Raw genomic sequence first — 18,240 nt, 5'->3', positions numbered from 1 at the left:
ATTTCCTAGTGAAGAACTTTGGTGCCAAAATTGCAGATAAGGGCCCGAGCTTTAGAATGTAAATTTAGAGCATCTGGTAAGCTTTGCTGTTTTTCTCTCTGCTTCATTAAAACTGAATGATAGATACCAAAGCTCGAATCTGGTGTAATCCTGTGTGGCTTGGCAGTAGGATAAAACAATAATCTAATGTTCATTTCCTGTTAGAATGCTAGCTAGTATAATAAAAAATCAGACTGGTAGTTGTGTCTCGTGTTTTCCTTTTATCTTAAACAAGATCTAAATGTAAGATGCAGTGGGCATAGCATAGGTCAACTTATCCAGGAGGGGTGCCCTAATATTGTGCACCCTTCGTGTCTTCAGAGGGTGAGGCCAGCAGTTTCCACTTGAAGGTTAACCTTTTGTGGTGCCCTACTCTTTGTAAATATTCAGTCTGGACAAAGTATTAAAATTTTTTTTCCAATGTTTGCAACATATTTTTCATGTAGGATACAGGGTAATTCAACCATCCCTGAATACACTAAATGAGCTTGATTTTTTTAATACTGTCTGAGCTGTATTCTGTAAGACAATACTGTTTCTTGAGATAATTAACAGTTGTTCCTTGAAAACAAAAAGTGTGCTTAGGTTCACTAAATCAAAGAATTGCTAAGTTACACCAAGGTAAGCTGACTTCCTACTGGTGGACTTCTCAAAACTTTAATATATTAGTGTCAGTGTGTATCTCCAAGATTTAGAATCTTCCAGACAGCATTTCCCAAACCTACATGACTCAGAACCCCTTCCTCTAAAGGGCGTATTTGTGGGGCAGGGAGGGGGACACTGGTATTTTCAGAACATACTTTGATTGAGAGAGCCAATATTAGACCTTTTTGATTTTGGCTTTCCTTTTAACGAAAGGAACTAACCAGTACAAAGGGGATTGACATCCTATGCCTAGCACATGTATAATTAACTAAGTATGATTTAGGGGAGACAAGTGGGCCTAACAATGACTTGTCAGGTATTTTGTCAAATGATAGAAAGTCAGGCAGAATCTTAGCACTGAGAAGTTCAAGAACCCTTTGAAAATATGGTTGCTTAGGTTTTAGTACCAACCTAACAAGGGTATTTGGAATGTTTTTGTGGATTTCCTATTAGATCTTGAATGTTAATTTTTTAAAAGTTTCCTAGGCCCAGAGAAAGACAATACCATATGATTTCACTTAACTTGTGGAGTATAAAAACAAAGCAAAACAGAAGGAACAAAATAGCAGTAGACTCACAGACACCAAGAAGGGACTAGTGGTTACCATGCGGGAGGGGAGGGTGAAGGGAATGAAGGGGCACAGTAATTCTCCGTCACAATGCAGGTTGGTCCCGGGGATGGTAGTACAGCGTGGAGAATATAGTCAATGATTCTGTAACATCTTACTACATTGATAGGTAGTAACTGCACTAGACTGGTTGAGGATTAATAATATGGGTAACAGTTGAACCATTGTGTTGTATATTTGAAACCAACGTAAGATTGTTTATCAATGACACTTTAATAAAAAAAATTTCAGAAAAATAAAGTTCCCTAGGCCTGGTTTAAGAGCCTCAAAGGTATGATCATGATCATAATTTACTCATCTTTTGAATGTGGATGAGAGAAAAAAATGTTACAGTATGTCCTGAGAAGAGGCCATATCCTGCACAATCCTCTACTTTAAAATCTAACATATTATTCAGTGATAATTGATCTTTTGGTGGTATCAAATTCAGCATTCTAAGGCAAGAAAATAAGCTATTTTTTGGAAGATTTTTAAGCAACAGTGATTGAAATAAAAATGCTTTCTCACTTAACCACTGAATGCATCACATGATGGCCTTGTTGGTCTTCTTCTTTCCCTACAACCAGTACTCAGTACCTTCCTGCTAAGATTTATAGGCATGGAAATGCATGTTGACCCCTGCCTGGTGTGTTAGACATGTACTCCTGGTGTGAAATGATTTTTAGTAAACAGATGAACATCTTTAAAAATTACTGTGTTTTAAAAATTATTAGGAAAACTATAAAAGCATTAGAAATTAGGGTTTCAATTATTTTAATACTTGGGGTGATACTATATCTTAAAAAGGAGTCAATTTGAAAGAAAAATATTTGGTGAAAGATAGAATAGATGAAAGGGGAAGGAAATAGTTTGAGGAGTCCTGGGATCATAAAATATGTTTTCTGAAGAGAAAGATTTGAGCATTGAAGTGAGAGGAGCTTCAGGAGGGAGAATTATGATCCTGGAGGGCCCAGCCTTAGACAAGAAGGGGGCACTCCCTCCACTAAGCCTGGGCGAGAACTGGCGATTACTGTGACTGTGGGAACAGGAAGCTGACGGTGTCATCGCTAATGGCCTGATATGACTGCCCACTGCTGTTTCTTAATTATCATCATCATTGTGGTAATAGCTACTGTACCTACTCCTAAACTGGTGAATCAGAATAACTTGAAGTAAATAAATGGTAGTGATGCAAGTGGGCAACTGTAGTCAGATGGCACAAGCCTCAGAGCACAGTGAGCTTTTGCATATATTTGGAAGAATAATGGTCTTTACCAGTTAGGGAAAAAAGAAACACAACTTACTAGTATCAAGAATGTACGAGGGAATATCACTACAAATCCCACTGACATGAGGACAGTGAGGAATACTAAAAACAGCTCTACACTAAAAACTAGAAGTAATGAAGAGCCAGGTGACTGCCAACTCCCTTCTTTGGGCACCTCAGGTATGGGGTGTGAAGAATGCATAGTCTTTTTTTTTTATTAAGGTGTGACTGATCTACACACTTATGAAGGTTTCACATGGAAAAACAATGTGGTTACTACATTTACCCATATTATCAAGTCCCCACCCATACCCCACTGCAGTCACTGTCCATCAGTGCAGCAAGTTGCCACAGATCCACTATGTCCCTTCTCTGCGCTACACTGTTCTCCCCATGACCCCCCACACCGTGTGTACTAAATGTAATACCCCCTCAGTCCCCTTCTCCCTCCCTCCCCACCTGCCCTTCCCCAACCCTCCCCTTTGGTAACCACTAGTTCCTTCTTGGAGTCTGAGTCTACAAGAATGCATAGTCTTCAGCAGAGACAGTTGTGAGAAAATGAAGTATTTTAAGAAAGAACTACATTTCAATTAAAAGCTATAGGTGGAGTCTTCTTAGTAACACAGAAATAGAGAATATTCATGGTAAAAGATAAGGAGTTTATAAAGAGAGAAAATTGCAAACTGGGATGAGGCTTCCCCAGGGCACAGTTGGAAAAGGTCAGGAGATACATCAGTCCTGGCCATCAGGGAGGATGGAACGTGGGGTCAGAGAGACGCGGAGGCAGCAGGAGGGTGAAGAGTGCCGACCCCAGAGTCCCTGAGCTAAGTTCTGAGGTGCAGCTCTTCCTGCCTATGAAAGGAAATGCGAGTAGAAGTACCGAATGCTGAAGGCTTTCTGGGGCTTTTGGAAGCTGGAGGAAGGAGACAGCAGCCTGGAGACCAGCTCTACAGTATCTGTGATATTCCTGTTTGAAAGGAACACTGCATCACTACTTAAGGCCTGACTTAGGACACAGGTACCTGGAAGTTTAAGTAGAGGTAGACCTCAGTAGAAAGTGAGAAAGAGATTTCACTCTCAGTAAGCAGCAGGAACAGGTGGATGTGAAAGAGAACCAACTCAAGTCTCAGAAATGGGAATACTGTCATAGAAAAAAAAGTATGATAGGTGAGATAAACCCTTAACAGAACACAAAGAGAAACTGAATTGAAAGGAGTACCGAGAAATTCCCCTTAAATATAACTTAGAGAAATTAAGAGAAAAAAATAAGAAAAAGCCGTTGATACTCCCATTTCTGGCATATTCAATACCCTAACCAGTCGTTCCTCTGAAAGAAGTATGCTAAACAAAATATTTGAATTGTCTTTTTAAAAGCAAGGCTAAGCTGGAAAGAAAATAAAGAATTCAATAAAAACCAAAACTGAAATGAAAGTTAGCATCTTACTCGAAGTAAGCAGTAATCTTGGCTTGCACCTTATGCCATTTGAGAGCTACATGCTACCTACATTTGAGGGCTGCCCAAGGTGGGGAGTCCATGGGAACACCGTTGCCTAAAGCTAAGCCTTTACCAAGCCACCCCATTAGTGTAAGGGTGCTGAGAAACCTGTGCCACAGGAAAGGACAAGCCTGGTTGCTGGCAGTAGGGGAGAAGTCTCCCCCAAAGAGTTTATGATACCTGAGATTCAGAAACTTAAATAATCAGTAAACATTTGGAAACATGGTGAATCAAGGAAATACAAAAGAAAACAAGTGCAGGGTGGCATCCCATGTCCATCATATTTTAAAAGGGGAGCAGATTTAAGCAATGCAATCGATGTCAGTGAGAATGTGGAGTAAGTGGGACTCTCATACAATGCTGACTAATGTAAATTGGGACAACTACTTTGGAAAGGAATTTGACAATCATTATCAAGTAAAGTTGAAGATATGCATAATCTTAACCCAGCAATTCCACTTCCAAGTCTCTGAAGAAGTCTGGCACATGAGCACAAGATGATTTATACAAGGATGCTTATGTTGCAGTATGCTTATAGTTGCTCAAAATTGGAACCATCCCAAAGATTCATGATGAGAACATATAAATACATTGTGCTGTAGTCACACAATAGAATACTATAGAACAGTGAAAATAAATGAACTAGATCTACACATACCAATATTGATAAATCTCAAAATCAAAGTAAAAGCAATCTTCAGAAAACTGTGTGCAGTATGCCACTGATATAAATTGTATGAACATGCAAAGCAGTACTGTATATCATTTATGGGTGTGTGAATATGGAGTAGTAGTAATATAAAATACTCATGTGACTAATAAAACACCAAATTCAGGATAATGGTTTCTTCTGGGGAGGGAGGAAGAGAGAGGAATAGAATTCAGGAGAGAGAAACCAGGAGATTGTATTGTATCTATAATGTTTTATTTCTCAAAAAACCTGAAGCAAATGTGGTAACTGGCATAAGTTCTCCAAAGCACATTTTGTTATTGTCTGTGTTTCTCTGTACATTTGAAGTGTCTCACAATATTTAAAAATTAAGAATGAGGAAATTTCTATCATGATATAAAAGGAAGCCAAAAACAGCACTGCCTCAGGTTGGGCTCTCATTGAGACGGAGTTTTGCAGACAGAGTGTTCACTGCAGGTCAACATGTGGGGCGGAGAGGGGAAGGAAAAGGAGGATTGGGCAGTGCAAGGCCAGGGGAGAAGTCCAAGCACCACGTAGACTGGCCAAGTGCACAGGGAGCTCTAGAGCAATCCGGGCCTGGCTTTGTATTCCTACTTCAATCAGAGGCTGGATGCACACTGCCCAGAAAGCTGTGTCCTTGGGCAAGACTTATTTGCAGCCGAGGCCCCTCCCCGCCCACCCCACCCCACCCCCGCCCCCGACATAGCGGACAGCCAGGGCAGTGCAGTTCTGTCTGCTCTCGAAGGCCGTACGAGGTCATGAAAGTGAAGCTTCGTGTTCTTCTATTGCCTTGACTCTCAGAAGATTTATCAATGTATTTACCTGAAAGAGATGAGATAAACATGAAGAAAAGCATTCAAACACATATGAACTGACTCCACTTCTGTGATGAATTAGTGGCCGTGACTTTTTAAGTTTGTTCATGGTCTTTGTCAGAACTTAAGAAACTATCATATACTGAGTCACTGGCAAGTTCTTTTAACATTATTTTCCTTACTTTTCCTGAAGAAGAACAATTATGAGGTCCCCTTGTAATTCAGATGCCCTGTTTTGGATAGTGATAGAAGGAATAGCCTTCACAATCTAAGTTTAGAGGATAAAGGAGAAAATGTTCAAATGTATAGATGGTATCTCTGCATAATCATCTTAATGAGTGTTATTTTGGAAATCATTAGATGTGTTTTCATGTGACTATGTAACACCGACTTCCTCATCAGTCAGTCTAAGAAGCCAGTAGAGACAGAATTGTCAAATATTTATATCCTACTCATCCATCTCAGTGCTGTTCATGTAACAGTGCTTAATTTATATTCTAGGGGTAATAATAATTTTGCAGTAAAGCATACATATATTTTACTTGTAAATATTCACAGGTATTAGGTAACCTTTACAAATTCTATACTTTGGAGATTCCTGATACTCTGCTTTTGGGTTTTTAATGACTTCCTACTTGTGCAAACTGTGAGTAAATAATGGGTAGAATGGTTTTGATAAAAGTAGCCAGTGATATTCAATATTATGGGCTCCATGGCCAGTAGGGATATAATGTGGACTTTTCTCGGTCCATAAGAATGCTAAAGGAATGACCCAACTTGTAAATAAAAAATGTAGCTACATCATGGATACATAGCTGTCCTAGCAACTCACCAACAGTAAATTGTTTCCATAGGTGTGTCAGTCAAGCTTTGTATTTGCAGGAAACAGAGATTGACATGTCTAATTATGCAGAAAAAGGCATCTATAAAGTGGGTATTAGTGAATTCTCATATTTTTTGCAAGGACTGGCAAACAAGCCTGGAGAATAAGCTGCCACGAACAGAGTATGAATCTTTGCCACAAAATTGGTCAGATAAAGAACCTACTGATGCTGCCACCAAGCACAAGCACATGTGAGAACATTTCCATGTTAAGAACTTGACCTGAAGACCTATTGCAGGGAGTGCCTCAAGAAGGCAGAAGAGAAACAAAATGAGCTTCATGTTTTCTGATGACACAGTCTTGGTTTCAGCACCTGAGTCACAGTCTGGCATCTTCTTGGCAGAACCAAAGTCCCCTGTCTCTGCTTTTGAGGAAAGGAATTACGGGACAGCAAGTTCCAACTTGTGCCTTCAGACAGGAAATTTCCCAACCACTGCCTTTAAAAAGATGCTCAAAAGGTCATAGACAGCAACAAACATGATACAAATATCATAAATTGATTTTTTCTCTATGAATGGAGTGTTTTTTTTAATGTTCTGGTTGGAAACATATCTTAATTCTACCCTGGTAACTTTTGGCCATCCTAAAATGAAGAAAACACTCCACTGAACTCTGAGCACAGAGGTAATGTGATGGCTCAGGCAATATTCAGGGAGTCATGGACAGTCCTTTCCTGGCCCAGCTGGATACGAGTAGCCAGTCTTCTGGGAAAAGAGGTATATAATAAACAATAGAGTAAAATAAGTGAAAGAATAAAGTATATCACAAAAAATATAATTCACCTTAAGGACAAAAAAAGACTTAAGTGTGAGGTAAACATAATACTGTTTGGCCTTAAAATCAATTATCTCAACCTGATACTGAATGTTGCACAACTGTTATCTATCCAGTCTTTTTGCTGAACATTTATTAAGAACCAGTGGTCTAGGAATTACCAAGCAGAGGTAGGCAATGTCCCGCTTGCCCTCCCATTATAATCATGTTGTGCAGCATTATTGAGCCACTGTTACTCATTCAGCCCCTGCCCTAATGTCCACACCACTTTAGCTCATTAGAAAAGAATTTTCAATATCGGAAAACAATAAGGAGTTCAGGGACTACTTCTTAAAAATTGTTCTAAGAGCAGCTGGTAGAATTTGCAAAACCAGTGCTGTTAAGTAATGGTACATGTGCCTGATTCCACAAGGAGTTAATAGACCTTAAATTAAATTGTTTTTACTTTTCCATGACAAAAAATATTTACATACTGTCAAAAATAATATTTAAGGCTGTCTTATTTCTGATAAGTTTCTAGATTTAGGGTTCATATGCCTGGTATTTCAAACCAGCAGTGGTTGAGTCAAACTACTTACAAGTCAGTGTTTGCTTTGATTAGACTTACAAGGAGATTGCATGGCCCAGGGGAGCTGGAGGCATTGGAGATGTTGTGTGTGGCTTGAAGCTGTTGGAGTATACTTGATTTGATTTATAGATGTTTTATAGCATGGCATACTTTCTCCTTATGAAAATCCTGTCAAGGTAGCAATAAGTACAAATAAAGTTAAAGCATCTCATCCTGTAATAGAACTTGCTTGCCTTCGTAATGCCACATAGAATGAAAAATATAAATGTTTTAGACAATCCTTCCAGTTTTATACACAATTTCAAAGTCTAAATTATGGCTCAGAGGTTTGTTTCCTCCCCTTCACACAGTGACACATGAATGTGTTTGTGACAATAGTAAAATTGGGGTGCTTATATTACAGGTAAATAAAGCAAGACTTTTTCTCTGGTATTGGAATGGTGTTTTTTTTTTTTCCCTAAACAGTTAACAGGTTTTAGATCAAGTATGATAAAGTTCTAATTGTGAGAATTGAGGATGAAAAGCTTAGATTGTTTGGTGTCCCTCTGACTTAGACATACCAGGTAAGGACTCTGCAGACCTGTGGTTAACACAATACTGTGTAGCAGAAATGCTGTTTAAACACCTCCATTAGAGCAAAAAACCAGAAAAAAGCAGAGATCTGCATGTTTCTAGTGCCAAACAAAGGCTGATATTCTAGTGCCTTTAAGTTTGATAAAGCTGCAAATGGGCAGGTTATTTAGGCCCCAAGTTCTATCCAAAACTTTAATTCCACAAAGCCACATGATAGTGTTATGTTATGGTACGTTCCTATGTTTCCTGTGATGTGCATGAATTCATATGTCTGCCTGAGCAGCAAACCTTGGCGTCTTATATGCCTTTTATTTCCTTGAATCACAGGAGCTTCAGTTTCAACGACTCACCCGAGAACTGGAAGTGGAGAGGCAGATTGTTGCCAGTCAGCTGGAAAGATGTAGGCTTGGAGCAGAATCCCCCAGCATCGCCAGCACCAGGTACAGGCGGATGGCTCTCTCTGCATGGCTTCAAACTCCATGCCTCTTAGTTTGTCCTGGATGCTGCAAATGATTCTGTTAGCGTTGCCACTGGTAACTTGCCTGCCTGAATTTGATACTGAAAATGTCAATGTATTCTAATTTTGAGAAGCCTCTTGCGGTATTGATTATCCATCAGTCCTGTGCCTGACGTGTGTGTTATATGGCACTGGTAAGATTCTTTAGCAAAAGCTACTGTGCTACCTTTAGAAATTTGATTTCTCGTATGCAGACATAGTTAGTGAATGGTTTTCACAATTAATTGCTAATTACTTGGTGAGGTTTATTGCCTTTGAAACCTGGCGTTGATTTTTTTTGTTCAACTAAAAAATGTTTCTAAATGATGACATTTACTTCACTTTTTAAAATTTTCACTTTACCTCGAGTTTTCTAGGGCTCTGTAAAACTACAAAATAATTACTGTATGAATTACTTAGTGTACTCAGATACAGTAAATTCAAAACCAGTATGTTACTGGGAAAAAAAACACATTTAATCACAATTCTTATTTTATATTTAGTCTCTTATGCTGTTTAAAAACATCATTACTCTAAAAATTACTGTTGTAAGCTCCAAATGGTGAAATCACTGCTTATCCTATCAGTGGCTTCCTTCCTAGTAATTACATATTCCAGTAAAGCTTACCATAAAATACTTATGTTGCTGGCATTTTAAGCTTGGCTTGTTTACTCCTAATTAAGTGTGTGCCCACAATAACTTGTCTCTCAGTTATTTCTAACATCATAATTGTTCTACTTCTCAATATCTTCTGTTTCTCATAGGCAAAGTAATCCTTAGTGAATAGAATGCTGTCTGTAGTTTCTTTTCTAGCTAATTATTGCTATGAATTTAAAAATATTAGGCTGGTAAGTTATGTTCTCATGAATTTTCTCATCTGTAACCTTTAGCAGTTATGCATATTGATAACGTTCAGTAGGAATGAAATAGACAATAAGATCAATACAACTTTTAAAACACAAATGTCAAATTATGTGATTGTTTTTAAAATAATCCAGGGGGTTTTTTATAGGAAGAGAAATTATAAGCAAGGTGTAAAACTGTAAATAAGGAATTTCTAACTCTGGCTTTGTAATACTCAATGAAATAATTTATCAAGGAAGATAAAACTGTCAAAAATTACTTTTAATTCTATTTAGTATTTTTTAAAAATTATCTGTGTCTTTAGCATCAAAAACAATTCACAAACTAATACAGTATTGTATATTTCCAAAAAGAATGAACCATCAGATATAAAATGTGTAATTTTAAATTAAATTTTAAAATTAGATAAACAATATATAATTGTACACTAATAGAAAAATTGATTCAACATTTGAAGAATTCAGTTAGTACCTTTTTTTGGCAGTTTAGCTAACTAAACTAGCATAGAAGTCCTCATGATAAGCTCCTACAAATACTTGTTATGTCAACAATACAAGTCAATATCTAGAGAAATGACAAAAGAGAAAGGAAATTTCCCAGGTACTAGAAATAGAAAGGGAACTGAAAGCCAGAGCTGGGGGAATGTTAGCTCCCTCTGCAGGAGGTCTTGGGACAGTTAAACCCCTGAAAAAGCACTAGAGTCTTGGGTTTAATACGCTTACAGGCACCAAAGAATGAGGCCTGTGTGTGCCCAGGGTGGTACATTTGAACTTAAGATTGCTGCATTAAGCCATGACCATCAAAGGGCTGTACTCATGGCAAACCCCAGACTTGCACCACTTGTGAGTTCTGAAGCCCAAATGTTAACTCTCCACATTGTTCAGGAATCCTGAGCTTGGAAACTAATGTCACTAAAGATGAGCTCGCAATCAGATAAAACTCAAGTTGGAAAAGCTCTACAGTAAGTGAGAATTTTCACTAGATAAAGTCTGCTGGGTTTGCACAAGCAAATAGTGCAAGGATACTCATTATCATTATTTGTGAAAGTCAAATATTAGAAAGAACATGATTATCCATCAGAGTGAAAATGATAAATAAACTGGATAACTAAACTCAAGAGAAGTTAAAATGAAATAACTAAATCTACATGTATCAAATGTGGGCATCTTTGCCAAACAGACTGCTAAGTGAAAACCAAATGTTCCAAAAGAAATAGATATAAAAGGATATCATTATGAACACTTTTTAAATATATGTAACAGTATTGTAGAGCATTTAAATAATATTTTATATTGCTAATAGATGTATGCATGTATAATAAAAGTATAAAAAATATTTTGGAATGACACCATTTTAAGATAATGGTATGTCTAGGGAGGAAAGGGAGAGGAGGCACTCTAGCTGAATCTGTGACATTTATTTAGATTGCCATCTGGAGCAAACATGACAAAATACTAACATCTGTTAAACAAAGGGGTGGTTGATGCGTGCATGGCCATTGGATTACTTTCTGTACTTTAAGTTTTAAAATATTAAATAATTTTAAGTGGATATAGTTGAATGAGTTAATTCCATAGGTTTGTTAAAAATCTGTTAGACATACTGTGAGTAATTCTTACTGTAGATTTTGGTGCTCTGTGACTGAATCTCAGTGCCCCGCATGGTACCTGGCGTGTCGCTGGGGGCTCAGTCAGTGAATGTTGGGTGAATGAATGGGTCCTGCAGAAATGGGAACCAGGCTGACCAGAGAAGGGTCAGCACAGAGGTATGTGTGATTCCACCCTGAGGTTGTGTTGGAACACCAAGAGGCTCATAGTGTCTAGGACACGTCCTGATAGGACCTAGTGGCTTACAGGTGCGAAAGGTACCACTGGCATTGGATCGTAGGAAACTGGGAATCAGGGTGATGGTAAGCTTCACCTTCATTACGTCTATAAAGGAGACGGAGACCTGTGGAACGTCGTTGGAAGCACTTGCCGTGGTCATATGTAGTTCATAGGTGAGAATGAAGAGAGGCCAGGCAGCAGCACAGGAGCCTATTGTGGAGTCTTACGGGTTATGAGTAAGACAGCTTTCTTCATTCAGTGAACTCTGGTTGGAATGATCATAGGTCCACTTTGACTGTCTTACATCTCACTGGATTCTCATGTACTCTTGATGCCCACAGCTAAATGCTAACCCTTCCTTACAGCCTTTCCCATGTTTCTCTGGGGAAGTCATCGCTCTTCATCGGAACCCTTGTAACTGTTCCTCTATGCCTGTATTAGCTCTCCTATGAAGTGGTTAGGTCCACCCAACCCCACAGCCCTGGCACAGTGCCTGTTACTCAGCAGGCAGGTCCCCAGCCAAATGTTGGTTGAATGAATAATGAACCTTAATGAATGAAGCCCAGTGTATTTTAAGCTCATCAAGTAAGGGTGCTTTGCCATTAGGTTACCTACTTGGCATCTTTGGGTTTCTCTCTATGCCCTCTCTTATCTGCCCTCTTCACAGCTTTCAGTGTGCTTTCCAGTGGCCCTTAAGACTGTTGACACAGTCACTCTACTCGGTGACCACCAGGTTTACACCTTGGCAAGGAGCCCATTAGGAAACAGTGTTAGTAAAGGGCGCATACCTAAGTTTTTTTTGTGTCACTTAAGAGATTTCCCTCTGTCTTCAGTCCTCACCAACTGTCTCAGAACCAGAATCTAAAGATACAGAAAATAGAAATTTGCTGTTGGACCCAAGCCCTTCTTCCCATCAGCTATTTTTCATTTGCCCAGAAGAAATGGAAAATGGGATTACAGCCAGGAAACTTCCTTTGGATTCAGGGCATTCTTACATGAAGTGAGTTTAGTTAGCAAAATGGGGGATTTGTTAACTAGCTATCTTTCATATTGTTTGACTTAGCTCCTATGTCAGAGTTGGTATCAGAGTTGACATCAGAGTTGGTAAGGTGATCTGTAAGATTTTCTTACTTTTCCTACTCCTCAGATGACATAAATAGCATAAAGGGAAATTAAAGGCATATTTTTAGTTACTTTTTCAGTTGTCCAAAGTGTTTGCTATTATTGGTCTCACCCTATGGAAAAATTACAGCAGCAGTATGAAGTCCTATTTAATAAGTGACTCATATTGTTCTAAACAATAGACTGTGGAGCCCCCTCCCGAAGGAGTGGCTCTAAAACCGAGTGGTTTGGTTCCTGCATAATTTCTAGCCCATGTCTTGAGCTGCTCCCATTTTATAGGTGAAGGAGCTGCGCCTCTGCTTGTCCTTATTTAGGAAGCATCAGAAAAGTGAACTGCACAGTTACCACTGGCAGTTTTCTTGTAATATGCTTGGTTAAGAACTTAAAGAAAAAAAAACATTAAAAAATCATTTAGAAATCTTAATGATTAAAATGATTGCTGCTTTTTCTGTTCATGCCTTTTTGGAAGTCTAGCTCTAAACAAGATAATAAAAATCCCATCTCTGATACGATTTCTCATTTGTTTTATTTAGTGTAATAAAGCATTAACAACACAAGCATTATCAATATATAATGATCCTTAATCTGGAATTGATGGTGCTTGTATCCAGTGATAATATATCAGACCTAAAATAATCATTGCAATTCTGAAAAGCCCTGAAGGTGAGCTATGGGATTAGCTAATAGAAAATTTACAGCCTTTCTGCATTTGTGCCAAATATACTGTATTTACCTATGCATTTAATATTTATTTATCTATGTATTTAATATTTCACCTTAATGGTAGACTAGAGAAATAGTAAATAAAGAAGTTGTAACTTCTCCATTTGTACTGAGCACAGTATAGTTCTTTACATATTTAATATTTCATCTTATTTATAGTGGGCCATGGTATCAGTTAATAGAGAAGATACCACTTTTCTGCCTTTGTTTTGAGTATACTATAGTTATCTGTGCATTTAATATTTCACCTCATTGAAGATAGGCTGTGGAATCATCACTTCACTGAAATTACAGCTTTTCTGTGTTTGTATTGTGTATACTATCGTTATCTATGTATTTAATACTTCACTTCATTCCAAAAGTATTTGGAGCATCATTGAAACATGACTCCAAGTGTCTGTAAGATAAAACCAGTTCAGGTTGCTCAGAAGGATCTACTGCTCTGGGGCTGAGACTTGTGTGCTTCCTCCTGTGAGTCTCCCCTGAGAGACACTATCTGATGGGGCAGACAGCATACCCCCTAGTTTCTCTTTAAATCGCAAAGTCAGGCTCATAAGGCTCTTCCTCCTATTGCTAAATGAAATATAAATGGATGGAGTAGCACCTGAGCAAAAGTAATTCTCCATGACACCAATTCTGACACTGTAGTTTGGCTCACGGATGATATTTAGCACAGATAGATGGGTGGATCGATTTTAGGTCCTCCAAGCAGGCAGTGTGCCTTGATGACTGTTTCTCCCTGTGGCAGCCGTTAGAGGCAATGGGTGCCAAGACGTGAGATGTCCCATGTTGCAGGTCACTCTGCAGGGGCACGGTGTGCTCGGCTTAGCAACAGAAAGGTCCCCTCCAGTGATACTGAACAGAAATACCCCCTGGCTAACTTTTTATCTTGTTTCTAAGATGTACAGCTCATCTCAGGAGAATCTCAAAGCACAGGCACCTCTGACCGAAATATGCCCTTTAAACTTCTTGCCTCCCATGGGGTAAGCAGCCACCTTCAAATCAAAATTTTGATCAGCATGGGATTTATTCTCTCTCTCCTTACAACAGCATCAGTGGAATATCGCTTGCAACAGTAGTCTAGCTGAAATTTCACTGGATGAGGGTAAAGAGACCCCGTAGCCCACAGTGAGGGGCCAACTCCTTACCCTGGGATTTCCCCTCACCTACATTCCCGGGATCACAAAAGTGTGCAGGGGTGGGCAAAGCAGTATTCTTACTGTTTGTGTGGGTGAGGGTGTTTGTTTTGGTTTTGTCTTTTCCTGACTGAAGTTAAATAGGGCTCACTTTTAGACAAGTTGTAAAGTTCAAGGAAGTATAAAGAGAAAAATCCATGATTCTACCATTCAGAGATAACCACTTTATTTTTAAGTCAGGTTTATTGAATTGTAATTTACTTACAGCAAAATTCACCCTATGTAGTATACAGCTGTATAATTTTTGACAGTTTGGGCATATAGATAACTACCACAATTGACATTAACCCCCATAAAAGAGGCAGCCACTTTAAAATGTTTGCTACATTTCATTCTCTTCAATTCTTTTTTCTTTAGGTTTTAGGTACTACCCCCTGGCTAACTTTTTATCTTGTTTCTAAAGTCCACTTTAACGTACCAGGCCTAACTTTGAGTGGTTCCCACTTGCCTAAGAAACCCCCAAGAGAACAAAGAGCCTAAGAAACCCCCAAGAGAACAGCAGCAGCCTAGGGATGTAATTGGACAGCAGTTAGAGATCCCAACAGCCTTCGGGAGGCAAGCTGCATTCTGGGTGGAAGACGTGACCAGGGAAATAGTGCAAGACAAACTTAGCCTTCGAGTGTACAAAGTGTGGGCTGGGGTGCATTCCATGCACGCAGAGAAATGGCACTAGTGGGTCAGCTTATTAGCTAACAAACTTGTGGGAAAAAAAGAAAATAGAGTTCAAATTGAAGAACCAGTAAATGAAAATATGTCCATTTCAGAATTCAGGAAACTAACTCCGAGATTTTATTGTGCAGAATTTCAAAACTATTCCTGATCACAGACTTGGAATCTTACCATTGCCCAGAAACTGGGAAACAAAGTTGTCTACTTCTAAGAAAGTTACAGGTGGTGAAAGAGAAAGTTTATTCATTTGGGGCACATACATTGGTTCCACATATTTTATCTTGTAAATCAAAGCTTATCTGCTTATTAAGATGAAGCAGTAAATTTGCATTTATATTGAAGTGAAAAAGAGATACTTAAAGGTGGACCTTTTAATAATTGTAGAAAACATGGACAGTCAAGCAACTTCAGCACAGTTTTAAATTTTCATTTTAACTCTTGTACATTGTTTTAAAATTTGATTACCCCGCTTAGAAGCAGTTGGTCCCTTCACATTGTCCATCCTTTAACTGGCTGGTGCTGGTGTTAGGAAGTTACTCTAAACTCAGAAAAATCCTGTCCGTGTTGGCTGAATGAGGGGAAATGTGGGTGGCAATATTGAAATTAAATAACTTCACAGTCTTGCTGGGATTATCTCTCCCTTTCAGTTAGTTTAAAGCCCTGTGAAAATAGAATTCTTTACAGTTTCAAAAAGGTCATACAATCTTGACAAATAGTCTTATCACCACTTAAGAAAAGAACTGTGTTATTTTTTAATGAAAAGATTTGATTCCCACTGCCATTCACATTTTTTTGTTATACTCTATAGGGTCATCTGCTAGTGCCCATCAGGCTTCCATTGATTCTATTAGAAATTCTAAAAACGTTTTAGGGCTGACAGTAGCAGAAAAGGCTTTTTCATGGTTCAAGTCTTTTCTTCAGCGAATATTTTAAAGTCTTTGTGAAATAAAACTTCCTCAAATGATACATTTTTTTTTAATGAAGAGTCTTTGAAAAGACTGAATGTTTGTGCCTTGACAGTTTATTACCTATTTAATGTACCACCTCAGGAAGATGCCTGATAAATTTCTGTCCCTGTGACCTTCAGTGCGCTCACCAGCCAAAACCTGAGTTCTTTAAATAGTAGTTTTATTGAGATACAGTTCACATACCATAAAATTCACACTTCAAAGTGTGCATGTCAGTATTTTTAGTATATTCACAGAGTTGTTTAACTATCACCACTATTTATTTTTAGAACATTTTCATCACCCCAAAAAGAAATCTATTAGCACTTCTTCCCCAATCTTCCATCCCCACAGCCCTTGGGAAGTACTAATCTACTTTCCTTCTGTGTGGATTTGCCTATTCTGGACATTTGCTTTATATGGTTTCATGCAATATATGGCCCTTTGTGACTGCCACCTTCTAAGGCTCATTAGCGTTGTAGCACATGCCAGTACTTTATCCCTTTTTATTTCTAATAATATTCCATTGTATTGATAGATATACCATATTTTGTCTGTTTACTTACCAGCTAACAGACATTTGGGTTGTTTCTACTTTTTGGCTATTGTAGATAATGCTACTCTGTCTCAGGTTCTAAGAGAGGATATCGCAAAGGTTTACTACAGGCATTTTTCGTTTAGGGGTCGGGGGAAGGTACAGGAAGGGGTTGAGATTCCCTTAAGCCTCTCCACCCGGCCTCCTCCTTGCCTCACAAGGGCTGCCTTCTCCTTTCTCCTTTGCTTCCCCTTCCGGTAAAGTGGTAAAGTGTATACTGCTGAGCTCATTGTCTCTGTAGAGTTACTGTTAAAGTGCCTAGTAGGTAAAGCTGTTCGGAAGTCCTGTGATACTCACAGAATATAGTTCACCAGATTCCCTTTTTTACTGTTGTATTTGGTCACTAGTGACTGTCTTAATGGTCAGACAAATAAAAGCTCTCTGATTCATTTCTAATTCAGACTGAATGAAGAACACGCTATTTGATACTTGAATATAATAATCAAAAATTCTCTTGGGGATTTCTGCAATGAATATTTATTACATGGATGCTTTTATGAGCAGATTTAGTAACACTCCATTTTTATGATGCAACTCCTGTTGTGAACACAGTAAAGAGCACCACATCTGAAAGACACAAATGAGTCTGTAGCTGACCTGCAGCTCTACAGAAGTCATTTATCTGGAGCAGTTTGCTCAAGCACAGTTCCAAAAGGCATTTTAATTACTACTTCTCATTGTCATTCCAATCACAAGCCAATTTCATCTGGGACCACAAATCTAAGCAGCAACTATCTCTAACCCATTTAAAGTAAACTTATATAAATGTCTGTCGGGCATGTGAGCCCAAGGCAATTTAACCAGTATTCCATTAAGCTAACCTATTTTAACCTTAAGAATGTGACCATGCAGAATTTGGATTTTGAGCCAAGATATTTTCATAAGTAATAGAATCTTTTTTGGACTTAAAACATTATATAACAACATGTTTTAATCGAGTGAATAAATATTTCAAAATGAATTACCTATTTCTTACACTGAGTATTTAAAAATGTTAAGTGGATGATATGGTTAGAATGAACTACAAAAAGAGATCAAGTTTATAGTTATAAAGTTTCAGATTATTTTAAGACTATTTTAATACATTTGTCTAAATATGGAGGCAACTTGGCTGTGTTAATTTTCCTAATTAATGAAGAGGAAAATACTTTTAAAATTCAGAGGCCCATGTATCTAAAATATATGTACCATGCCATTATCTAATTAAATTTTAAATAGCTATTTTAATTAAAATAACATTATTCCATTTTCTGTAATTTTTCATAGTTCATGTCCTATAATTACTATTCTTAAAATATGTAGCAGTTATGAATTATTGAATCAATACAAAAAAATTACTAGCCCCCACTCTTGGTCATTAGGTTTTTAAATCATATATATATATATATATATATGATAAAATTATAAAGTAAGATAAATAGGCCATATAGTATACCTCAGGAT

At 38.1% G+C, this 18,240-nt stretch overlaps 1 protein-coding gene across 12 annotated transcripts in view; it reads left to right on the top strand.

Annotated features, from left to right (window-relative positions):
* PKP4 (plakophilin 4) overlaps positions 1 to 18,240 on the top strand; it is a 217,872-nt gene that overhangs the window by 109,981 nt on the left and 89,651 nt on the right. For 11 of the 12 annotated variants that reach the window (XM_057505554.1, XM_057505552.1, XM_036883964.2 and 8 more), the window contains one exon: positions 8,686 to 8,798. The exons of the other annotated variant lie outside the window; for it this stretch is intronic. In XM_057505554.1, coding sequence (XP_057361537.1) covers positions 8,686 to 8,798 — 113 coding nt within the window. The remainder of the gene's footprint in view (positions 1 to 8,685; positions 8,799 to 18,240) is intronic. 12 annotated transcript variants of the gene reach the window in all.

Source organism: Manis pentadactyla, chromosome 8, assembly GCF_030020395.1.
Source record: "Manis pentadactyla isolate mManPen7 chromosome 8, mManPen7.hap1, whole genome shotgun sequence".
In the NCBI taxonomy this organism is placed as follows: Eukaryota; Metazoa; Chordata; class Mammalia; order Pholidota; family Manidae; genus Manis; species Manis pentadactyla.
This window is presented reverse-complemented; position numbering and strand designations above follow the sequence as displayed.